Raw genomic sequence first — 26,554 nt, 5'->3', positions numbered from 1 at the left:
ATAACTTCAGTGACACCATTTCTAGTGGGTGCTTGTTTGTCTTAAAGAGAAGGCACATGTGGGTCCATTCTTAGTAGTGCAATCTTCTGATGTTGTGGGTAGAGGGCCATGAACTTGACTTGACTATGTCCCTAGTTTATTTCTTTGACCTTAGCTTTATGATGTAAAATGTTTTAATTAGCATGGGAGTTTAGATTAGCATGTTTGTTCCACTTTTTTTTTTTTTTGGAATCATGTAATAAAGATTGTAGGTATTAAACAGCTTCCTCTCAGTCTAATGAAAGGTCTATTTTGCAAAGAAATGAATGAGAAAATCAATCAATTTTGTTAAAACACCAAAACATATTTCCGCAAACGGCCACCACCTAACATACCCAGAATCAACCCTCAAAATGCACAACTGCGTATCAACTTCTCGTACAGGACTCTCTACACTCCTTTTACTATTGCATTGCCAATTGGATCTCCCTTGCAACCATATTTATTGCAGAAAATGAGGCCTAGGCAGCCGGGAAATGAATCGATCAATCATGGACAGGACAACTGAGTTGAAAATGGTTGGAGCCGAACTTTGGAATGAAGTTGCCTACATATCCCAAGGAAGAGAATCAAGCCTTACGTAGTTCACGATTAGGGTTCACTCGAGTATTTACGCTCTCCTTTTGCGCTCTAACTTTTGCCAAAGTTGCTCTTTCAGGTTTTCAACCTTGCAAGCTCCACTTTATTTATTTTTTCCTTTTTCTTACTCTAACTTTTGCTTGGGTCACTCTTCCAGGTTTTCGAACCAGCGAGCCTCTTAAGGATAGTATTTATTTAACTTGTCCATGTTGATCATCTATTAACACTCGAGTCCATTCAGATCCATTAGAATAACTGCTCCTCTTGACCAAATTGACTTGATGATGTAACAACCAGTCTAAATTGGAGCCCTATTATCCTTCAATACTAGATCTCCCTCATTCAGATAACTGGACTTAACCTTCTTGTTGAATGCTCGGGCAATCCTGAGCTTGTACCCCTACACATAGTATGGGGCCTTCAATCTTCTCACATTAAATAACATCAACTCTTCAAAGTGATTCTATTGCCAATCAACCTTTGCTATCTGACATTCAGCCATGATCCTCAGCAAAAGCACCTCCATCTCAATCAGTAACACCACCTCTATTCCATAGACTAAAGAGTAGGGGGTTTCCCCAGTAGACATTCAGATCGATGTCCTATAGCCCCATAATGCAACAGGTAGTTTATCTGGCCAATCTTTGTAGATTTCCACCATCTTTTGTAAGATATTCTTGATATTTTTGTTTATTGCTTGAACGGTTTCATTGGTCTATGGTCTATAGGTTGATGACTTATGGGAAGTCACATTATATTTCTCGAGTAAATCAATCACGTCTCCTTTGAAATGCGAACCGTTATCTGAAACATTCTCATTTGGAACCCCATACCTACAGATGATGTTATTTCCGATAAACTTGGCTAGGTGCGACACCTTCAACACCGAATACAACTGTGCCTCCACACACTTTGTGAAGTAATCGATTATCACCAGGATAAATTCATGTCCATTCGACCGTTTCATTACTGCCACGATGATGTCAATTCTCCAAACTAAAAAAGGCCACAGAACTTTGATGGGAGAATGTTCATGCGATTGACATGAATCTGACACTTGTGGCATCGTTAAACAAAACTAACATAATCATTTTCCATGGTCAACTAGTAATATCTTTGTCTAAGGATTTTTCTTGCTAGCATTATACCATTCATATGAGCCTGCATTCCCCTCCATGGACAACTTCCATGATGCACTTCACTTCATTTTTCTCCACACATAACTTATGCATTCCCAAATGACCCCTTCTGTAAAGCTTGTCTCCGCAGATAATGAATTGAGTGGCCATATGTCGTATCCCCCTTTTGTCCTTATCATTTGCCCCTTGCAGGTATGTCATTTTCTTCAGAAAATTCCAAATGTCAAAATACCAAAGATCCTCACCTTGGGCTTCTTCTATCATAGCAATCATCTCGTACGCCAGTGTGTTCCTTTGCTCTATGATAATCAGACACATCCTCACCCCAATTGGTATGTCCACCATCGAAGCTAGGGTTTCCAAAGCATAAGTAAACCTATTGTTCTCCCTTACCAAGTGTGTAAATGTCAATCGTTCGAACCTCAGAATCAACGTATCCAAGGTTTGATGATAGACTTGCATATTCTCTTCCTTCACTTTCCAACCTCCATTAGCTTGGGACACAACTAGGTTTGAGTCTCCAGTCACATCCAATCTCATTGCCCCAAGTTCTAGGGCTGCTTCCAGTCCAGCTATACATGATTTATACTCTACTTGGTTGTTGGATACTTCAAATCGAAGCTTGAAGGCTAGGGGTACATGGGAATCATCTGGTGCTATGAGCAACACTCCTATCCTGTATCCATACTAATTAGCAGCTCCATCAAAATACAATCTCCAAGTGTCCTCTTCTAACTGCAGGATCTCTTCATCCAGGAATTCGTACTCCCTGTCTTCTTTTCCATTGACCGAGTGGTTTTCCAAAAACTCGGCTACAGCTCTCCCTTTGACAGATTTGCAAGTGACATAACGAAGATAGAGAACTCGGACAGCAAAAGCATCCATCTAGCTAACCTACTGGTAAGTGCTGGTTTCTCAAAGAGATATTTGATGGGATCGAATCTCGAAACCAAGATTACTGAGTGTGCTAACAAGTAATGCCTCAACTTCCTAGTGGCCCAAACCAAGGCTAGAAAAGTCTTTTCAAGATGGGTGTAGCAGGTCTCATATTCCAGCATTTTCTTGCTCAGATAGTATATGGCCTTTTCTACTTTCTCTTCTGATTCTTGCGCTAGCATGCAGTCCATAGTAGACTCAGTCACTAATAGGTATAGGATCAATGGTTTTCCTGGCTCGGGGGTAACAGGGGCGGGTTCTGCAGGTATTGCTTGATTTGTTCAAAAGCGTAATTGCATCGGTTATCCCATTGGAACTTCTTCGCTTTCTTCAGCATGCAAAATAGTGGTTCACAAGTAGAGGCTAAATTAGAAATAAACCTTCTTATGAATTGTATTTTCCCTAGAAAGCCTCGCACCTCCTTTTCAATCATTGGCGGGGAAATTTCTAAGATGGCTTTGATTTTGGACGAGTCGACCTCAATTCCGCGTTGCATCATCAACAACCCCAACATTTTTCCTACAGTTACCCCAAAGGTACATTTTTACGGATTTAGCCTTAACGTGCACTCTCAAATTCTTTTGAAGAATCTTCTCAATGCGTCATGGTGACCTTCCTGTCCGTTGCATTTGACAATCATATCATCCACATATACTTCAACCTCACCGTGAATCATGTCATGCAATATAGTGGGTGCTGCTCTTTGGTAGGTGGCTCCAGTGTTTTTCAACCCGAATGGTATAACTCGATAACAATAAGTCCTCCACTGAGTAGTGAATGTCATCTTCTCTCTATCTTCAGGTGCCATAGAGATCTGATTATACCCTAAAAATCTATCCATAAATAAAAGCAAAATGTGACCTGCCGTGAAGTCTACCAATTCATCAATGTGTGCCAACGGGAAATCATCGTTAGGGTTAACCTTATTCAAATCTCTGAAACTGACACAGACTCAGATCCTGCCATCATTCTTTGGAACCTGCACAATGTTTACCAACCACGTCGGATATTCTGACAGAATCAAAAATCCCGCATTGATCTACTTGGTGACCTCCTTTTTAATCTTCAATGCCCAATCTAGCCGAATTCTATGGAGCTTCTACTTAACAAGTTGGGCCTCGAGATCAAGAGGGATCCTATGCTTGGCAATCTCATGATCGATTCCAGGCATGTCTTCATAAGACCATGCAAAAACATCTTTAAATTCTTTTAACAAAGCGATTAATCGCTTGCGTTCCTTCAAAGATAGTGTAGAAACAATCTAGATCATACGAGGATCCTTCTTAGTACCCACATTAATCGAAACAATCTCATCCATCAAAGGTTTTGCAGGCCTCTCCTCCTCTCAATTAATCAAATTTTTCAAAGCCCGAGGAATTTTTTCCTCTTCATTTTCATCAAAATTTTGAAAATCTTGGTCAATGCAATAAATTAAAGGCACAAAAAAGTAAGCACAACCTACATAATTCTCATTCATCAGGCCTGGTTCAGTAAATACAATGGACTCAAAAGAAAACAAAAAAGGCGACTAAGACAAGACAGTGGTATTTGGGTTATCAACCCCAGAATCACTCGACTCAGAACTACCAGAAGAACTTGAGTCTGAGTCTGACTCCGACTTTGACTCTACAGACTCAATAGAAGTAGACTTGGACTCGTTATCAGATTCAAACTCCACAATGCGACCCTTCTCAAGTTGCCAAGTCAAACGAGGTGCCTTAGATGCATCCAAGATAAGGTCATTACAGTCCATAGACGATCGTTCCCCAATAACAAAAACATTGACATCCTCAAAACCCTGTAATTCCATGCTAGTTTCATAATCAACCAGTGTCAACTCCACTTTGTCCCCTTCTGCTTTGCCCAGATGGTTGTTGTAACGCCTCGAAAATAATGACAAATAAAACCATCTCACACTATTAATTAAATAACACCATGTACCAAAGTATTATCCTTCATTCATATGATTCCATTGTACAAAAGTCAACACATGCAGTTATGCATTCATAAGTCCTAACGCTAAATCTATAGCATGTGCCACAAGTAAGCAATACAAAATAAAAGTTAAACCAATAAAGTAATACCCTATTGGCATGTTTGATTAGGTGGATTAGAGCATGGGATTGAGATTATTAATCCATGGGCCCAATTATCCTATGTTTGTTTTAACATTTTGGTTTAGGATAATTAATCCAACAAATTTGTAGGATTATTAGTAATGGGGTAGGGGTGGGATTATTAATCCAATGAATATTAATCCAATTGGATAGTGAATACCACACTAATTTAATAGGATTATTAATACTTCACTATTAGTTTTGTGAATCAAACATGACCTATTGGCTCTATTGGCTACAACTTTCCAAGACAATGCTTAGTTACAACAAAAGTGAGTTTGAAACTCAATACAAATAAAGCCCTAGGCTTGTACAAAATAATTACAACAATAACAAAAAGAAGCTCTTGGCTCCAACTCATCCCAAGCTACGGCCTTAGTGGAGGCATATCATCAGCACCTGAAAATGGTTTTCCACATAGGGTGAGCCGAAGCCTAGTAGAGATACTCTAATACAGTGTATGAATCTTAACAAAGTTATAAGGTGAATGCATATGCAATACTCATGTCAAAATGTTTTATATCTCTTTCCAAAAACCATGCAATGCCAGTGATATCACAATTTATGAAATCATTTCCTTTACAATAGAAAATAGGGCAGTGGATACAACACTGGAATCTCTAGGTACGTGTCTGCAAGTAGACTATACAAGCACTATTAATTGTCATTTTTACCAGTACTAACCGGAAGGATCGGCACCTAACCTCGCAGATTTTTGGGCTTTCACCAAGGACACACAAGCCAACAATAATACCACAACCAAACTCCCTACCCAGATTCACCAAGGTATTCACCCCTTTTTCTCAAAACAGTATACATTTTCAATGTGTTAAATATGCAACAATGCTCAATGCAAATGGATGAGAAATTAGTTTCAATTCTCCTAATTCTCATTTAATTTCTACAACAATCATAGCTATCATCCACCAATAACCCAAAACAGGTATCTCTAAACAAAAGATAATTTCCAATAAAGATAAACTTTCCAAAATTTCAAAATGGCAGTGATAATGCATATCCAACTCCATCATCATCATCATCATCATCATTATTCCAATTTCATAAAATCCAACATCATTTCCATTTCCTCTTTACAAAATTAAATGTTCACATTTTAGGGCAAAATTTCCTTTTCTTTATAAACCAATTCCAAGGATAAAATCCACCATTTTATCACAACTCCACCACATTTACAAATCCACAATCATTTCCACATATCCATTTTGAAAACCCCTATTTTGATTTTAAAACCAAAACCCTAGGCTTATCGAAAAATCCCTAAATCACAATATTGTTTAGAAAAGCAAATAACTAAGTTAAAAACCATACAAAAGTGTATAGAAATCCCTACCTCAAAGGTAGAAGACAAGGGAGAGAGTGGAGAAACCTCGACGAAGCCAAAAACTAACTTTGTTCTAATTAAAATAAAGCTCTAGGTGAACTCTACCTTTTTATCAAAGGGACTAGGGTGTATAGATCAATAGATTAAGAGTATTTGGAGGTTAAAGATGAGTTTTAGAGAGAGAAGGTCTAGATTTAGGATTTTGAAATGTTTAGAGAGAGAGAGATATATATGAAAAAGTGACTCCAAAAGTGAGTTTTACGAACTGATATATGCGCAAATCGCTCGAGCGACCAAAACACTACTCAAGCGACCAGACACAAAAGTGAGACTGCTCGAGCAAAGAACACCACCTCCCAGTACTTTTCCAAGCCTACAAAAGTACTGAGAGTTCTCAAAGACCGCTCGACAATAAACGGGTCATGTCTAAACCGAAATCATTTCTGGTCCATGCCATTTTCGAAGTTTTCTTCCTCATCCTCACTCTCAAACAGTTGGTGATCAAAGAAAACCTCAAATCTGGGGAGATGCTCCTTTGTCTTGGGGTGAACCCATGGTTCAAGAAAACCACAAAAGGGAAAATAATCTCCCTCTTTTATAAAATGCCCATTCAAGATCCCCTGGACTGGTTTATATTTCAACTCATACTGCTTGCCAACCTTCTTAGCTTTAACCCTTTCTCTCGCCTCATTCTCCTTCTTCTTCCAATAGTCATTCGTGGGTTCGTACCCTAAACCAAATGAATGAGGGTTGTGGGTAACCTCCCCTGCCATAGAAACACCTTTTCTTCCATTCTTTCCAAGCCACATTCCCAGGATGTGTCCTAATTTGCTCATGAAGTAGATTGATTGAGCACTCAAGTATATCTCGTATTTATCTACCATGATAGTCTGGACTAACTGGGCTTCAGCTAAAGTGAATCCAAAAAGAAAAACATCTTATTCTCCATGATTTATCTACTAGGGTTATCACCTCAGGCGGAGGGTGGATAGATGAATTTCTGAAGATAGTAGCGATCCTTCCAACATGTGCGTATTTGACAAATTGTTGCATTGTGGAGGAAACGGCTTTCATTTGATGCAACTATGGCCTACCCAACTGCAAGTTAAAGGTTGCCGGTACATTTATAACGTGGAACTCAGTTTCATACTCAGATGGTCCCACCAAAATCTCTATTTTAATGGTGCCCATAACCTCTCGGCTAGTATTATCATATACTCGAATTAGCTAATTTGTCAGTGCAAAGTCTACTAGCTTGAACCCTATCGCATAAGTAGTGCGCAAAGGGTACACATTTATGGCCAATCCAGTGTCAATTAAGACCACAGGAGCCCACTTTTTCTGGTATTCCAGAGACACATACAAAGGTTTGTTATGCTCCAATCTTCTGGAGGGAGTTCTTTATCTGAGAAAGTCATAGATGGAATTGGCCTAGTTGGCGTGATCAATGACACTAGCTAATCTGGCATAGTATCAATGAACAACTTGGCTTTGCTTAATGCAGTGAGCATAGCCTGCCAGTGTTCTCGTGATGCCATGAGCAATCCCCAGATTGAGATGTTATCTTGGATCTTCTTCAATTGTTAGGACTAGATCTTCCTCTTCTTCTTTCTCCTTTTCCTTTCCTTTTTCCATATCTTTTCCCGTTGGCTCACCTTGATCTAAGTGTGAGGGCTTGAAAAACCGCCTACTCCTATTTAAATGATCAATTTCTTCAGGATACCAGGTGTCGTCTAGGACATTGTTTCCCCAACCTTCATCAGAGTGAGCGAAGTGTAGATCCTTGTCTTCCCACCACTCCCCTTCATTTATAGACAGACAGTCATTCGGTTCCACATTTATCATTCCCACACTATAATCATCTCCTCTTGGATGGTAGGGTGATGTAATTGGTCCAGCTCTCTCTAGCCCTGGTGTTTCCACTTCAGTCTTCTCTTTCTCAACCGTTAGTCCTTTCTTACTTTCTTCTACCTTGGATTCTTCTGGCTCACTGGTTTCTTTGGTTTTAATGCTTTCGCCTATCTTCTTCTTCCCCTTTGCTTTTTTACTAGCTTGTGGCTTCTTCCTTGCTTCTTCATTATTTCCCTTAGTTTCCGAACCCTCCTCACTACTTCCCCATTCATGGACATTAGCCAAATTGTTCGAGTTCCCCCATTCTATTTGTACATCTTCCAGACTCTACTCTTCAAAGAAATGGAAATTATCTAAGCCTTCTTCCAAATCAACCAAATCATCCAGTCCTTGCTCAAGTACATCTCTCCTAATGACATTAATAGAGAATGTATTAGGTAAGATGACTTTTGGTTTTGGATGATCAACTTGCACGATGTATCTACTAGCATTGTATCCTACTTCTAACAGCTTCCTGGTTTTTATTATAGGTATCTTTACCATTTTTGCCCCGGGTTTTGTGTCTCCCTTCATGCCCCTTTCTTCTTTCTTCTCTATCACTGTCATCCTTTCTTTTGTTTCTGCCACCATTGGATTTTTGGGTTCTAAATGAGATTGGGGTGCATCCATCATGCACAGAAGATCTCAGGTTTGGGTAACTAGGAAAGTGTGATGTATATAATGGGGTCAAAGGAGGGAGATAGTGTATGGATAAGGTTAAGACGAGGAGGTGGCGAAACTTGGCCATGGGTAAGCAACGGGTTAGTGGTGACATTTGGCCTTTGTGGTAGAGCTATGATTTTATAGTCTATGAGATCCTAGATCTCATGGCAGAGACAAATGTATCAGTTGGTTTCATAGCTGTCACGACCCAATCCAGCCCCTATAGGTTTAGCGTCGTAACCAGCCAATAATTCTTGGATTACCAAAGGCATCAGAACAAATTATGACATAGTAAGGGGACTGTGGAAGCAATATATGAAATATACATAGTCCATTGTGCTGTGTAGACATACATGGAACAAAAATTTCAAAACTGAAATATATACATACATAAGTGATGTCAAACTTCCTTAGGTCTTGCATCACTATACAGGTAGTATCATAAGGGACTTAGCCCAGCGTACAGATAAACAAAAACAAAATAATAATAAATAAAAAAAACATTCTTGACATGGTTCACAGAACTTGACTTTTCAAAAGGGAACCTCCCCAGGAGGCACGGTGGCTGGCTAACCCAAAACTCTCCAAGCGGCAACGTAAGCCTGGTCACGCGCATGCTCACCTACATACATAACATAAATAGTGAGCGAAAGCCCAGTGAATAATAACAGAGTAAAGGGTTAAATGAATGATGTCCCATGTCAAATTCAGAAAGTAGAAATAGATTCATATTCTTATTCAAAGTTCAGAAACATGTACTTGTTCAGTTTCACAGAGGATCATACGTGGTACACCTATTAGCACTAACAGATCATGTATAGAGCATTAAAGGTCATACTTGACCAGTTCCATAAAGGAACCCCCAGTACCAGGAACTTATAACATCCTTGAGCCACGGTATTGTTACCCCCAGGTGAGGGCCATGAGACCATGGTATCATTACCCCCGGGCAAGGGCCATGAGACCACAGTATTATTACGTCCAGGCAAGGGCCTTGTGCTCATAGACCACAGAATTATTATCCCTGGGCTAGGGCCTTGTGCTAAGGATGCCACGAATACTTTTCAATATATGAACAATCATTCATTGATTTAGAACATAAGATGTCAGAAAACAGAGCATTTCTTGTCATATCATATCATATAAGAAATTACTTAAACGTAAACATAGCTTTACAAAGTTATTACTCACAGATGGCTCCAAAGCAAACAAACAGTGCAGGAAAATTAGATAACTTGCAGCGTGTGCCCTACACAGATACAGAATGAATACATACTGAATTACACACTCGGAATCATTAACTTAGTTCTTTATTATCTTGGTGTGTTTCTACTTCTTATCCTCATTATTATGTCTTAACCATGGCCTAGGAATGCCTAGGATGCAATGTGGATGCCAAAATACATTATGAAGCACTTAACAAAATTTGCTGAAAACAGGGCCTTGGCTTGAGCGCAACTTCGTTCACTCAAACGGAGGCTAAAAAATGTAAGTGGTTGCTCGATCGCAACTTCGGTCACTCGAGTGATCAATAAACTCTACAAAAGTATCGGTTGCTTGATTTTGCAGCTTGACACACGCTTGACGGTCGCTTGAGCGTAAGACTGAGGTCTTCGCTTGAGCGGAACTCTTGTCACTCGAGCGGTTTGCAAATATTATAAAATTCTTGGAGCATGCATTTTATGCTCGGGCCAACTTTTGGTCGCTCGAGCGGAGGTGCAAAACACAGAGTGATCGCTCGAGCGCAGTATTTGTCGCTCGAGCGTAGAAGTAAAATTCTGGAATTTCCAAATTAGCTTCCAAGCTTCAAACTCAAACTCAAACTCAAAGCTGCAAATCAAGTTTTTTTGGGCCAAAAACTTAAGGGAACTTATGTAAACTTGCCAAACATCAAGAATTCAAAATCATTTCACAAAGTCAAGGCCCAAAAGCATGCCAATTATCCAAAACGAAACTCAAATCTTTAAAAACATAACATGCATGTATTACCCTAACTTCAAAGCTTTCAAAACATGATTATTTGATATAAAATGGTATCAAACAAGATGAATTCTCAAAATAAGGTAAGATGGAAACATGCATAAGAGAATTCTTTGAAATCAAACTCAAATTGTGATGAGACAGACATGCATGCAAAGTATGATCTATACTCTTTCATTTTGGCTCAATTCTAGCATTACACAGCTTAATTATTTGGATTCATGTTCTAAGTGATTCAATTCCAAAGTTACAGGGTTGAATTCTTACCTTAGATGATCAATTATGCTCTAAATAGTTAATTGTTTGAAGTTCCAAGCCAACCTCCAAGTTCTCTAGAAATTCTCCTAATTTGAACTCAATTTTCTCCTCTCCCTCTCTCTCCACGTTTTGTTTTTGTAGGCTCAAAGAAGATAGAGAAAAGATGACTCAAGTGGTATATAGGCCTTATATAGGCTTGATTAGGGAAGTAATTAAACTTAACTTAAGATAAGCAAATTGACATTAATTATTCTAATTTAATTCGTTCCGAATCGAATTTCAATTCAACCGACCATAAAATTCTAAAAATGCTAAATAATACATAAACCAAGTCGATTTCTTGATCGGATACCGATCAGGCCTTCAATTCACAGAACAAAATAGAAACGCAAATAGATATTCCTATGCAAATAGATATAAGCACAAATAATGCAATACACATGCAGTTAACACATGATTATATCTTAATTACTTATTAATCTTCCTTAATCATGGTTTAATAGTTAATCATTAGTCGGGTGGTTACAATGGCCTTATTACTGGTGGAAAGCATAGTATCTGGATGCATCATGCCTAGGTAGAAGTAGGTCAGAAAGAGGTCAAGAATCAGGAAGTTTGAGATGGCCTTTTTCTACCAGCATTTTTAGGGCTTGGGTTAAGGTCATATAGAGTGGATGGAAATCACGGTTTGAGAATCAGTTTCGATTGTAGGGTTATAAAGTAGCATCAGCAAAGGGATTGATTGTTTTAGTTGATGTGGTGACAGTACTGACTTCCCATGGCTTCACGGCTGTGTTACTACTGCTAGTAACATTAGGATCGTGGACAAAAGTCTTTCTTATGGGTTCTTTCTCATTTACAATAATCCCTTGTTTTATAACATCTTCAATCTGAACCCCTATCTCATGCAAATCTTTGAAGGTAAAGAGCGGAAGAACTATCATCTTTTGCAACATTTTGCCATGAAGGTTTCTTACCACTATTCGGATCTGATCCTTTCTGAGGGTCTATTAGTCATCATGGCTGCTTTAGCCCTCCATCTTGTTATGAATTCGACAAAGCTTTTCTTTAGTTGTTGGCAAGTGGCTTCCAAATCTCGGGTGGTCACTTTAATCTATGTATTATAAAAATATTGAGCGATGAATGTCTCAGCCAATTCCTTCCAATTTTCCTTCACTTTGTCCTTCAATTTAGCATACCAAGTAGCAGCAATTCTTGACATAGTTCTCCCAAGCAAAGACAATTTATGGGGACGAGTCAAACCCATGGGTTTCAAAACATTTGAGAATAAGTGGATATGTACCATGGGGTCTCCTGATCCATCAAATCGGTCAATATGTAGCATCTTGAATCTTTTCGGTAATTTGACAGCTGCTTCTATGTACTCGTCTTCTATATCAAGAATGGAATTGATCCCTGAGGATTTCTTAAACAACTTCTCTAACTTGGCTATCTTCAGCATGGCTGGATTGAATTCGGCAACATCAAGGGGAAATAGTCCTTCAATTGGATATATCGGGGTTCTAGCGGCAAAAGCCTAGGCCAGTTTTCTTCTGGATGAATAAAAAACATGGAAAATTTTCATTTGGCGGAAGTGGGTTTGGATCTGAATGATTAACTGGCTATGGATGGACAGCAGGTGCCCCGCTAGTTGTTGCATCCCAGCCTTGAGTAGCTACTATGTGATTAATAGCATCCAAAAACCACTAGAGATTAGCGATCATTTCTGCGATGTCTAGCAGATTCTGAGCCATTGCAGAGACTGGAGAATAGTTCACTGGACTATTAATCAGAGGAAATCTGAAGGGTGACTAATGTAAAATCTGTGAAGGAGATCTGAGAAGTGACAGACTCTAAATCAATTGTGTTTGTCTAACCCTTCTTTTGGATATTGATGAAAGTGACACTAACACTAGCTGACCTTAAACAAGATATGTAGTCTTGCAGAGCCTACTAGCACGAGTTCACATGGTTTTAAGAATGTCAGAACTTTTTGAAGCTATGATGAACCAACTACCTAGCAAAAGAAAGACAAACAAAGAAAACAAAACATACATCAAACACAAAATTGACAACATTTCAGCTCATAGTTCATATATCAAACATGAATCTGGTAGCATTTCGGCTCAATCGTCACGTATGTACCACTAACCACTGTATATACCATTGGACTGTTCTCAACCTAACCACTAATGTGTCAGAACCACTTATATGAATAACGAGCCCCTGTATTGAATCCAACACATAGCATATAGCAAGTAAGGTGAACCAAAACACCCCTATGGAGGCTTGGGATACCCTGCCCTAGTTTTAGAGACGAACTAGGGCTTCACTATTCAATCAAATGGTATCACTACATCTTAGACATGGGAAAGCATGATGTCCTATTTCTGGAAGTTGCAAGAGCTAAATATATGGACTAGGTCAGTTTGGTCGAAAGGGTACCTTAGCAAGACACCTAATATACCTACCCTTCCCAACACCAATTAGTGAAAGAAGGATCAAACAGTACATTTGGTGATCTAGATTCGAGGCTTGTATTCCCACCATAATAAAGCCCATGTTCGGCAAGCCGTCCGGGATGTTAGACGACAAATACAGTGACTTAGCACACCATGCATGAAATGCAATGAATATATTTATGAAAATAAAATACACATTATGAAGTTTGAGTCAAGTTCTCCTAGTTTCCTCAATAGATTCACCAAAAACTATGGGATGCCTTTGGGGTTACCAAGCGCACCTGAGAGTTCAGACTCCCAATCTCCGATTTGTTATCACCAATGCAATGTGAAACAAAAATTGACAGTCCAAATCTGACAACTTTTATAGAAGATCCATTTTTATTGTAAAACATTTGGCAAAATAGACTACATCACTAGATTTCAAAGTCGCCACCTAATCTTTTGAAAAAAATAGGAAACCTATGACTCTTGCCAAAGGCCACTGTCCATCATAACCAAAGTGTCTCAGCCCGAGAACTTACGTATGAGAGAGGAAGGTCATTAATTCAGCACCCCACTCACCCGATCAGAAGATCGGCCTCTACTAAGTCATGATATGGTCTTTATAATCAATGTATATCCATGTTCTAGTCATTAATAATACTACTATTACTATTTGAGGCAAATAAGTATAGATTGCGTTGTTAATTTTGGTTGTGCTTTTGATTTCATGCATTTTTTAAAAGGCTTTTTTGTACAAACTCAACAACATAAGAATCATCTACATTTCAAAATAAACAACACAACCTCAATCCACCGACATTTAAACAGATGTCTCATCTAAGGACCTAGCCTCATGATATAGCAACAGATGTGATAAAGAACATACGCATGCAATATGATAAAGCCAAAAATTTCTCAACTAGTGCTCTAAGGTGAGTCTCAAGAAACGTTGATATATTTATAGATATGCATGATCCTATATACAAACTACTAATACAGTGCATAGACAATATGCACCTAGGAGTCTGGATGCTAAGATATGACATGGCTACCATTCCAAAACATGGGGCTACACACGTATTCATCTTTGAAAATAGTAAATTCCACAAATATGTACGAACCGGACCCGAATGCATGAAAAATGGATGCAACATACAAGCATGCAGTATCGAAAGCATGTAAATAAAAGGGTTAGAAAGATGTGGGGTTGGAAGATTATTACAACAACTCGAACGAGAAAAGAGGGGAGGAAGAGAGAGAGAGAGAGAGAGATTATTACAATAATGAACTGATTCAGCTAAACTACTGTTGAATCTAACAAATCATAATAAATAAAATAGCCAGGAATTCCATAACCATCCAGGAGAGCATTCCCTAGAAATTGTTTGCTGAATTGTTGGAAGGAGATAGCCTACCAGACACAAAATGAGTCGATCGAACTAGGAAGTGGCTGGCCGAATTCTTCCTCCGATTGGGGGTTAGGTTAGTGCAAAATTCTAGTACAGATGCCAAAAGGGCACTTTCTAGGAGATGCTCATCCCTTCAACCTCCTCAATTGACAATGATCACTTGGGGAAGAAGTGGATGGGTTAAAGCCTTCATCAATGATAAAACAGGTATATGCAATAGATATTTTGTAATAAATCAATGATTAAATGAATCAAAATAAAGAATAAATTCAAGCCCAAGAAATGGATAGGAACCTACATCTTCTCTTTGTGAATAAGAGCAAATTAATACCCAATTCCATGCTATTATGTGGAGAGCGTAGATTAACGCAAATCATTTCTTGGTGGAAGCCTTACTTATTAAAACAAGAGATTCATCAAACTCATTGAAAACTTCTCATCTAGTTATAGAACAAGGATGGTTACATCCCTTTCTATGTTCACAAATGATTGAGAATGGAGGTTTTAAGTTCCTTTGACCCAAAATCTCTTGTTTTACTTCCAAAATACTCAATGAAAACGCAAGGACACCACTTCTCAACATCAAATCCCATTGATCACCTAAGCAATCCCATGGAGCAACCCCTAACACTCATTGTTATTAAGTAGCGAGTTGAAACACAGATTAACACACTTGAGGGATAGGATAGGTGAAGATGAGGAGTGCAATAACAAGGAAAACATACTTTATTTATTGAACTTGTGAATGAATGGCTAAAACTACTCCCAATCGCAATCATATCCACAAGGGTCCAAAATACATAACAACTATGAAGGTAAAGCTAGGGAAAGCAAGAAAATAAGGAAAAAGCCAACAACTCAATGGATTGGTGGCTAAAGATACTCCCTCCACATCCATGAGAACTTACAACAATTACATAGTTGAAATGAAGTTCAAACTGAAGAAAAAGTAGGAAAAAGATGATTAAGAATGCAAAGGATTCACCTCTTAAAGAGGATAAGCCTTTTTGTTCACAAACTCCCTTTTTGGTTCCCTTAAGAGCCTTTAGATATGTCCCTTAATCTCCAAGTCCTTTGTCCAAAGCTTGTGATCAAGCTTTAATAGAGCTTTTAATAGTAGAAATTAATAGTGGTAGGTAAGAAGAAAGAGGAGAAGAAGAAGACGTTCCCAAGCTTGCATAGGCCTTGGGCCAGTTTTGCATAAGGTGTTTTCGAAAATTGATTTGAGATCGAGATACCACCAGTTGAAAGTAAGGGCTGAAGATATTGAATACTTGGATGATTTTGTTGTTGTATTTATCGATGACATTTTGATTTATTCAAAAAGTAAAGATGAACATGAACGACACTTGAGATTGACTCTTCAGACACTTAGAGAAAAATAACTATATGGGAAATTAAAGAAGTGTGAGCTTTGGCTTGATGAATTTACATTTTGGGGGCATGTTATTAACAAAGATGGCATTTCAGTTGATCCTCATAAAATAAAAGCAATTGTTGATTGGCCCACTCCGACTAACATGCCAGAGGTCCATAGTTTTATGGGATTGGCAGGTTATTATCGTTGATTTGTTAAATAATTCTCAAAAATCGCAGTGCCATTAACCCAATTGACTCGAAAGGGGAACCGTTTAAGCGGACAGACCAAAGAGAATCTGCATTTCAAGAACTAAACACAAGATTGACCACAACTCCAATCCTTACTATACCCTCAAGTACGGAAGGATTTGTGATTTAAGTGATGCATCGTATAAGGGTTTGGGTTGTGTCTTAATGCAGAATGGCAAGGTGATTGCTTATAACTCCCGACAATTGAGACCACATGAGAAAAACTATCTAACACACGACCTGGAACTTACTACGGTTGTGTTTGCATTGAAGATATGGCATCACTATTTGTATGAAGCTAAATGTGAAGTGTACACCGATCATAAAAGCCCAAAGTACTTTTTCACATAGAAGGAATTAAATATGTGATAAAGACGATGGCTTGAACTAATCAAGGACTATGATTTACAAATCCACTATCATCCGGGCAAGGCTAACACTGTGGCTGATGCACTCAGTAGAAAGAATGTGGAGAATCTAGCCTATTTGCTCACAGATCATAAAGAACTGCTACAAGAATTTGAAAAGCTTGAAATAGAAGTAGTGCCTTTTGAACAAAATAGCCTGATAGCTGTAATGTTCGCACAACCAACAATTATCAAAGAGATTAAATAGAAGTAAGTGAATGATGAGTCTTTCAAAAAGATTTTTGATGAGTTTGAAACTAAGCCAAAACTGGGGTTCACAATTGAAGATTCAATGTTGAAATTCCAAGGGAGATTATGTGTTCCTAATGATACAAATTTGAAAATGAGGATTTTGGAGGAGGCTCACAAGTCAGTGTTTGCTATGCATCCCGAAAATACCAAGATGTACCAAGATTTGAAGTTAGTGTATTGCTGGCCCAACATGAAAAGAGAGATTGCAGACTTCAACTCTAAATGCTTACAGTGCCAACAAGTAAAAGCAGAACACCAAACACAGGCAAGCTTGCTTCAGTCTCTCCCTATTCCAGAATGGAAGTGGGAACAAAAAACCATGGACTTCATCGTCGGTCTACCTCGATTAGCTAGAGGTCTGAATGATATTTGGGTTATAGTAGATAGATTGACAAAATTTGTTTATTTTATTGCTGTGAAAACTTCCTTTAATGCATATAGACTTGCTACTATCTACATTGACAAGATTATTCGATTACATGGGGTTCCAGTGCCTATTGTATCAAATAGAGATCCTAAATTTGTTTCTAGATTTTGGCATAGTCGACAAAGTGCAATAGGGACATAATTGAGGTTTAGTACAGCATTCCATCCGCAAATTGATGGGCAAACCGAGAGGACTATTTAGACCTTAGAAGACATGCTTCATATGTGTGTTTTGGATTTTTAGAGCAGCTGGGAAACATATTTGCCATTGGCTGAGTTTGCTTATGACAATAGTTTCCACGCTAGTATCAGTATGGCACCACATGAAGCATTGTACGACAGAAAGTGTAGGTCGCTAGTTTGTTGGACAGAGGTTGGTAATAGAGCCATCTATGGAATAGAACTTGTGCAAGAAACAACCGAAAAAATAAAAACCATTCATCAAAGGCTCAAAATTGCACAGAGCCACCAGAAAAGCTATGCGGATCAACAAAGAGGAGACTTAGAGTATGAAGTGGGAGATCATGTATTTATCAAAGTAACACCGGTGAAAAGACAAACAAGGTTTGGCAGAAAGGGAAAATTTACTCCACCGATGAAAGGGCAAACAAGGTTTGGTAGAATGGGAAAATTGATTCTCCGCTACATCGGGCCGTTTCAGATTCTGGAGAGATTGGGTCCTGTCGCCTACCGTATTGCTTTGCCACCGGGAATGGAATAAATGCATAACGTATTTTATGTATCCATGGTTCGTGGGTACCTTAGAGATCCATTTCACATGATTGATTATCATCGGATTGCCCTAGATGAAGATATGGTATACGAAGAAAAGCTTATTCAGATTGTTGATAGGCAAGTTAAGCAGTTGAGGAACAAAACTATTCCTATGGTGAAAGTCGACTAGAAAGAACACTATAGAAAGGAAGCCACATGGGAGGGAAAAAAAAAAAGAAATGAGGCAACGTTACCCGAAATTGTTTTCTGATAGAGGTAGCGTAAGTTTGGAGGACCAAACTTTCTAAGGGGAAGAGATTGTGACTACCCCGACCTCCGTAATATTATATTACATTATTTCAATATGCTTAATTGCATGATTGTCTATTTAATTGTGTGATTATATGCTTAATTATTTGATTATCTATTGATACATGGAATATCTATTTACTTATCAACTTAGAATCAGAAATTGAAAGCCCAAACGGCTTTTGAAACCAAAATTGACTAGCCCAATAGGTTAATTGGAATATTTAGAATTTTATGACAACTTTAATTGAAATTTGATTCGGATCAAAATAATTAGAATTAATTAAAACTAAGTGGGCTTAACTAGTTCTAAGCAAGCTTAATTAACCTAAGTTAATTACACCTTATATAAGGCCTTAATCATGTTTTGAGATCATATTATACAACACATGGGCTGAGATTGTTGAGAGATAGTGAGAAAACTCAACTTAGAGAGAGAACAAGGAGAATTTGAAGGAGATTGGAGGAAGACTTGGAGAATTAAGCAAGATAACACTTGAATTCAACTCTAGGTATGGAAACCACACTCAATTCTTGAAGATAATCCATAAAAGAAATGAATTCACCAAGCTATGAGGCCACTTGCATGAATTTAGAAGGCATATGTAGGATCATCATAGTTATCAAACGTTGAGCATAATCATATACATGCATGCATGAATCACCAATTTGAACTTGAATTCCATGAAATTCTCTAAATGCATGGGAACCTCAAACATTTATTTGAAGAGTTCTTCATGTTTTTACACTTTTCCTATCATTTGGTAAAGTTTTACAAAGAGATAAAGAGTTCATCTCTTGCATGGTTTCAACTTCATGGTTTAAGCTTGATTTTGGGAATTTGGTTCATGATTTTGAGGGATTGGTTTCAAATTGACTACGTTTTCATATTACACAATGTTTTTCCATGTTTTTGTACCAAACTTGCAAGTTTTGAACCTTTGAATTCATGTTTTGAGCTTCAAACTCAATTCTAGAAATTGCAAAATTCGACCAGTTCTCTCGAGCGAAGAAAGTGTCGCTCGAGCGTAAAATTCAAGCTCCTAGTATTTTTGCAGACACTTGCACTGTGGCTCAAGCGGCAAAACTTACACTTGAGCGAACCCTGTTTTGCACTACTCATGGCTTGAGCGATAGAAAATTAGCTCGAGCCTAAAAATCAAGCAACCAGTACTTTTGCAAAGTTTTGCAGACCACTCAAGTGACCAAAGTTGCACTCAAGCAAAGACGCTATTTTCAGGAAATTTTGACTAACTCTTTTAAGCGCATACTTGCGTCCTCATATCATTTCAAGTATTCTTAGGCACCAATTGGACTCATATAACCATGGAATGAGTTAGAAACACATGAGAAGAGTTGAATTAAAGTGAAATGGTTATTAAATGGTGCTTCAATTGTGTATTTGTTATGTGTTTTGTTTAGGTGGACGTCCGATGCCTAGCGTCGATAGAACCCACTGTAAGTAGTAATTTTATAAAGATATGTTCAAGTTATATTTATTTTTGAAACTATTATTGTTCTCAAAATTGATAAATAATTGATTGAATGGTTTACTGAAACGTTATGATGATTGATGGAATAGTTTATTGAGATGTTAATTTCTTATGAATGAATGAAGTTCCCTTTTGAAAATGTATTCATGGCATCCATTGTTTAATAGGCCCTTTGCCCTGTGATATAATACCATGGCCCATTTGTAACCGCCCAACCCTTTACACGTCATCGATATTGTCCGTTTTGGGCCACGCCCGCACGGATTTGTTCTTCCCAATGGGTCACCCATCCCAAAACTACTCCAGTCTAAGCACGCTTAACTGGGGAGTTCTACTAGGGATCTTACCACACAGGAAAAGGCCTCGATGCTATATAAGGGTCTAGGTTTTCACTCTTATAGCCCTGGAGCTCCCCCTCCATTCCCGATGTGGGACACCAGAACCTTATAATCCACCACCCTTATTGTTGCACGTCCCCGTGCAATAGCCTACCAGCTCGCAGGCCCACCCACATGCACCGAGAGACGCCAAGGGACCACACTCGATACTCTAAAGAGTCGGCTCTGATACCATTTGTAACGCTCCACTACTTGCTGGCCCAAGTAACCTATGGGTTAACCAGCCATACCCAAAAGCTTAAGTCTAAGTTACTTAGTAGCAAGGTAGTGGTACTTTATATGCCTAAGATCACCTATGCAAACTTTCGATGTAGGACAGGATGTTACACCATTGACCCTCGCCTCCCATTGGATTCATTGAAACACAGAGTTCTCTAATGTTAGACCCATATGGTCACATTGAATATGGAATATTGAATGACCCATAATGGTCCCATTGAATGGCCCTTGTGGATCCATTGTCATTAATGCATTGTTATTCTATTGGATGTACCACGTAAATGGATTGAAATGGCTATTGCTATCGAGATTTGAATAGAAATTGGAAATTTATATTTGAAATGTTATCGAACTTCATTCACATAACCTCTTTATTCTGTTATTACTCACTGGGCCCTAGCTCACTATTTATATGTATATGTAGGTGAGCAAACGGAATGCCAAGGTTAGGGAATGCCTCCATGTCCACCCCATTGCCATCCTTTTTGAAAAACTTCCAAACTAAAGCAAGTTAGGCTCGTGTAGAGCCAAGCAAGTTAAACCTGTTTTTGTTTTGTGACCTATTTGGTACTTCAATGTTGTATAATGGGGCTTTTGTTTAATTATGAATTATGGAGTTTTGATGTATGGATTAGATGTTTTAAACTTCTGTGATGTATGTACTTAAAGAATGGTTGCACAGCTATAATATGAGGTCTTTTCATATAAGTGCAGCTCAATGGATTATTTTCAAGCCTTATATTGCTTCCGCTAAGCCCTGCAAATTAATCTAAGGATGTTTTGTTAATAGAGGTCATAGGTAATCTAAGATTACAGGCTGGTCATGACGCTAAACCTATAGGGGTGGGTTTGGGTCGTGCTCCAGCTCACTGTATTATTTATGCATGTAGGTGATCAGGCGCGGGACCAAGCCTAAGTTGCTAGCCTAGAGTTCTGTCTTGTTAGGCCAACCACCGTGCCTTCTGAGGAGGTTCCCAAGTGTTTCAGTGGTCAAGTCAAGTGCACGTGATGTCTGTCTTTATCTTTTCTTTCTTTTGTTAAACAAGACTATTGTATACTCTGTAAATAGGGCTAAGTCCCTTTTGTTTATCTGTACATGGAATGATGTGTGTATGATGTCCTATATGAATATGATTATAAGTTTAAATTTTCTGTCTCATATATGTCTACACAGCTCTATGGACATTGTACTTTGCTAATTGCTTCTGCTAGCCCCTTTATTTTGTTTATTTGTTTTAGAGGCCTTCGTTAATCCCAAGATTACTAGCCGGTTATGATGCTATACCTATAGAAGCGGGTTTGGATCGTGACAGAGTGGTATCAGAGCACATGTTATACCACACACATGAGTCCATATGAGCTATAGGATGTCCTAAAAAGAATTAGGGACATTACATTTGCATGTGTGAGTGTATGTGACAAATATATGAACATATCTGAACTAAAATGGACATGTGCATATGTACAGCATGAAATACCATTATGAATACTGTGAAAAGACTATTTGCCTATGTTTATTAGTGCCCTGTTTACCTATAGCAAATGGAGAGAACAAGAAGTGATGATATGATTGAATCCTCTGATGCTCGAATGGACCGAATGGAAAGAATGTTAGAAGCTTTAACTGAAACCAAACAACTGCCTCATCCGCCTTCTCCACTACAAATTGAACCTGTGAACAATGACATTATCAGTTTGACCTAGAAATTTAAAAAAATGGAGCCACCAACTTTTATGGGTGGTGTTAAACCATTGAAGGATGAAACTTGGATGCTTGAGACAAAAATTATTTGAAGTGTTTCCATGTTCTGAAACTCAAAAGGTTTTGCTGGCAACCTACACCCTAAAGAAGGAAGCTAGGCATTGGTGGATGTTGATCCGAGATAATAATGGGGCTATGACATGGAATCAATTTAAAGAGATCTTTTATGAAAAATATTTCCCTCAATGCTTCCGAGACCAAAAAGTGTCACAATTTGAGAAGTTAAAGCAAGGAGGTATGTCAGTGGTAGAGTATGAGGCTAAGTTTATCGAGTTAGTCTGATTTGCAATGCACATGGTTGACACAGACCACAAGAAGGCTCAAAAGTTTCAAGGTGGGCTTAATCTGGATGTGTTTGATCGAGTGGGTGTTCTAAAATTGCCTAAATATGTAGATGTTCTTAATAGAGCATTAATGACTGAAGCTAATTTAGAAGCCATGAAACAAACCAAAGCCCCAACAACTGAATAGAAAGGCAAACGGTCTGGATTCAATTTCAGAAAGGGTCGATCATTCTCAAAGAAGCAAAATACGGGATCTATGAGCAGCTCAAGTCAAAGTAGTGGATCTGCACTTACCTGTCCTGAATGTGGAAGAAAACACAAGGGTGTATGTTACCGTACCACAGGTGCCTGTTTCATGTGTGGCAAGATTGGCCACATGGTAAAAGATTGTCCACTCATAGTTGAAAATACCAACCGCCCTGCGGTAAGTTTAGCCAGGTCTACTTCTGTACTGAGAACAAATGTAAGAACTAATATAGGCAAAGAAACCTTGAGGCAAGGGAGAGTATTTTCACTTATGCCAAGAGATGTTCAGAACACCGAATCCATGGTGTCAGGTATACTTCCTATCTATGCCCAAAATGCCTATGTGTTGATAGATTCTGGATCTACACATTATTTTGTGTCGCATACTTTTTCTCAAAAATTGACTAGACCTCTAGAAAAAAATGAACTATGTATTATCTATAGTGGATCTGCACCTACCTGTCCTGAATGTGGAAGAAAACACAAGGGTGTATGTTACCATACTACAGGTGCCTGCTTCACGTGTGGCAAGATTGGCCACATGGTAAAAGATTGTCCACTCATAGCTGAAAATACTAACCGCCTTACGGTAAGTTTAGCCAAATCTGCTTCTGTACTGAGAACAAATGTAAGAACTAATATAGGCAAACAAACCTTGAGGCAAGGGAGAGTATTTGCACTTGTGCCAGGAGATGTTCAGAACACCGAATCTATGGTGTTAGGTATACCTCCTATCTATGCCCAAAATGCCTGTGTATTGATAGATTATAGATCTACACATTACTTTGTGTTGCATACTTTTTCTCGAAAATGGACTAAACCTCTAGAACAAATGAGCTATGTATTATTTGTATCTACACCATCTGGGGGTTCTTTGTTATATTCATATGTGTATCCTGCATGTGACATTATGATTGGCGATGTGCTATTATATGTTGACTTAATGCCTGTGACTATTGATCATATTGATTTCATATTGAGTATGGATTGGTTGACGAAATATTGCGTTACCATTGATTGTGTTACTAAATTTGTTGTATTTTGACCACTTGGGTTACCCGAAATTATATTTGTTGGAAATAGTGTGGTTCCTCCCCTGTATTTGATCTCTTCAATGAAAGTTAATAAACTATTGAGAAAGGGGTGTCAGGGTTATCTGTGCTCTGTATTAACTGAGCCCACAGCTAGTGCTAATGCAAGAGAACATCCATGTAGTCAATGAATTTCCCGATGTATTCCCAAATGAACTACCCGGTGACTTAGTCCATAGAGAGATTGAATTCACTATTGAAGTAGTACCTAGAATGCAACCAATTTCCAAAACCCCTTATAGAATATCGATCTCTGAATTGAAAGAATTGAAAATTCAACTTCAAGACCTGTTAGACAAGAAGTTTACTTGAACGAGCACTTCACCTTGGGGTGCTCCAGTTTTGTTTATCAAGAAGAAAGATAGAACCTTGAGATTGTGTATAGATTACTGAAAGTTGAATAAAGTAACTATCAAGAATAAATACCCACTGCCCTGAATAGATAATGTGTTTGACCAACTTCAGGGAGCCCAAGTGTTTTCCAAGATAAACCTTAGATCCGAGTATCATCAGTTAAAAGTCAAAGCTGAAGACAGAGAAAACTGCATTTCGGACTAGATATGGACATTATGAATTTTTGGTAATGCCATTTAGGGTAACTAATGCACCTGCAACATTCATGGACCTAGTGAATAGGGTCTTCAAACAATTTCTTGATGAATTTGTTGTTGTGTTCATAGATGATATCTTGATTTACTCTCAAAGCAAGGAAAAACATGAAAATCATTTGAGAACTATGCTACAGTTTCTGAGAGAAAAGAAATTGTATGCAAAACTATCCAAATGCAAATTTTGGGTTGAAAGTGTAACATTTTTGGGACATGTAATCAACAAAGATGACATATTAGTTGATCCACAGAAAATAGAAGCTATTACAAATTGGCCAAGACTGACTACTGTGATAGAAGTTAGAAGCTTTCTAGGGCATGCTGGTTACTACAGAAGATTTGTGAAAGATTTCTCCAAACTTGCTATGTCACTAACTCAGTTAACATAGAAAAATGCACCGTTTGATTGGAATAACCAAAGAGAGTATGCCTTCTAAGAATTGAAAACCAGATTAGTAACTGCACCTATTATGACTTTGCCGACTGGTACAGATGGATTCTAAATCTATAGTGATGCATCATATAAAGGATTGGGGTGTGTGCTAATGTAAAACGGTAAGGTAATTGCCTACGCTTCTCAACAACTCCGACCTCACGAGAAGAATTATCCAACCCATGATCTTGAGCTTGCAGCTGTGGTGTTTACACTAAAAATTTGGCGCCATTATCTGTATGGAACTACTTATGAGGTGTATACTGATCATAAAAGCTTGAAATACTTTTTCACTCAGAAGGAATTGAACTTGAGACAAAGAAGACGGCTTAAACTAATCAAAGATTATGACTTGAAAATTCTGTATCATCCAGGAATGGTAACTACCGTTGCAGATGCTTTGAGCAGAAAATCCATTGGAAATTTGGCATGTTTGCTCACCAGTCAAAAGGAATTATTGTGTGATCTGGAAAGAAATGAAATTGAGATTGTTTTGCATGAACAGGGTGGAGTGTTAGCTTCTATTTTTGCACAGCCAACTATAATTGAAGAAGTTAACGAAAAATAACTAAAAGATGAATTTTTGAAAAAGATTGTTGATGAACTTGATTCCAAACCAAGACTGGGATTTGTGTTGGAAAGTAATGTATTGAAATTTCAGGGTAGGCTTTGTGTACCGGATTGTTCAGAACTGAGAAAGCTTTTCATGACCGAGGCACACAATTCTAAATTTGCTATGCATCCAAGGAATACAAACATGTACAAAGATTGGTGGCCAGGAATGAAAAAATGTGTTGTTGACGTTGTAGCCAAGTGTTTGCATGGTCAACAAGTGAAAGCAGAACGTCAATGACCCGCTGGATTACTTCAACCGCTTCAAATACCAAAATGGAAATGGAAGCATATTTTTTATCTGGGTCATAGTTGATCGATTAACTAAATCTGCTCATTTTCTACCTGTGAAAACTTTTTATAATGCAGATAAATTGGCTAATATTTATGTGAATGAAATAATGAGATTACACAGGTGCCACTGTCTATTATATCTTATAGAGATTCTAAGTTTACCTCAAGATTTTAGCAGAGTTTGCAACAAGCCTTGTGAACCGCATTAAGATTGAGTAGTGCTTATCACTCACAGAAGGATGGCTAATCAGAAAGAACTATACAAACTTTGGAAGATATGCTATGAATGTGTGCGTTACACTTCCAAGAAAATTGGGAAACTTATTTACTATTGGCCAAATTTGTGTACAACAACAATTACCATTCAAGTCTCGATATGGCTCCTTATAAAGCTTCGTATGATAGAAAATGCCGATATCTGATTTGTTGGGCCAAAGTAGGCAATAGACCATTATTGGGACCGGAACTTGTGCAAGAGACGATTAAGAAAGTAAAATTGATTCAGCAATGTTTGAAAACCACTCAAAGTCGTCAAAAGAGTTATGCGGATGTCCGAAGAAGAGATAGAGAGTATGAAGTAGGCGACCATGTGTTTATCA

The 26,554-nt window shown here is 38.3% G+C and overlaps 2 protein-coding genes across 2 annotated transcripts; both read right to left on the bottom strand.

The window, feature by feature from the left end:
• Positions 1-1,333: 1,333 nt before the first annotated feature.
• Positions 1,334-1,684, bottom strand: LOC145816755 (uncharacterized). Its single transcript, XM_082912706.1, has one exon. The coding sequence runs from the start codon at positions 1,682-1,684 to the stop codon at positions 1,334-1,336; it is 351 nt and encodes a 116-aa protein (XP_082768832.1).
• An 85-nt stretch (positions 1,685-1,769) lies between these two features.
• On the bottom strand, positions 1,770-2,642 carry LOC145816754 (uncharacterized). Its single transcript, XM_082912704.1, has 2 exons — positions 2,494-2,642; positions 1,770-2,433 (listed from the first exon to the last, which is right to left on the bottom strand). The coding sequence occupies exons 1-2, from the start codon at positions 2,640-2,642 to the stop codon at positions 1,770-1,772; spliced, it is 813 nt and encodes a 270-aa protein (XP_082768830.1).
• Positions 2,643-26,554: the final 23,912 nt, after the last annotated feature.

This window comes from Camellia sinensis, unplaced genomic scaffold (assembly GCF_055761805.1).
Source record: "Camellia sinensis isolate YWXY unplaced genomic scaffold, ASM5576180v1 Unanchor4, whole genome shotgun sequence".
In the NCBI taxonomy this organism is placed as follows: domain Eukaryota; kingdom Viridiplantae; phylum Streptophyta; class Magnoliopsida; order Ericales; family Theaceae; genus Camellia; species Camellia sinensis.
This window is presented reverse-complemented; position numbering and strand designations above follow the sequence as displayed.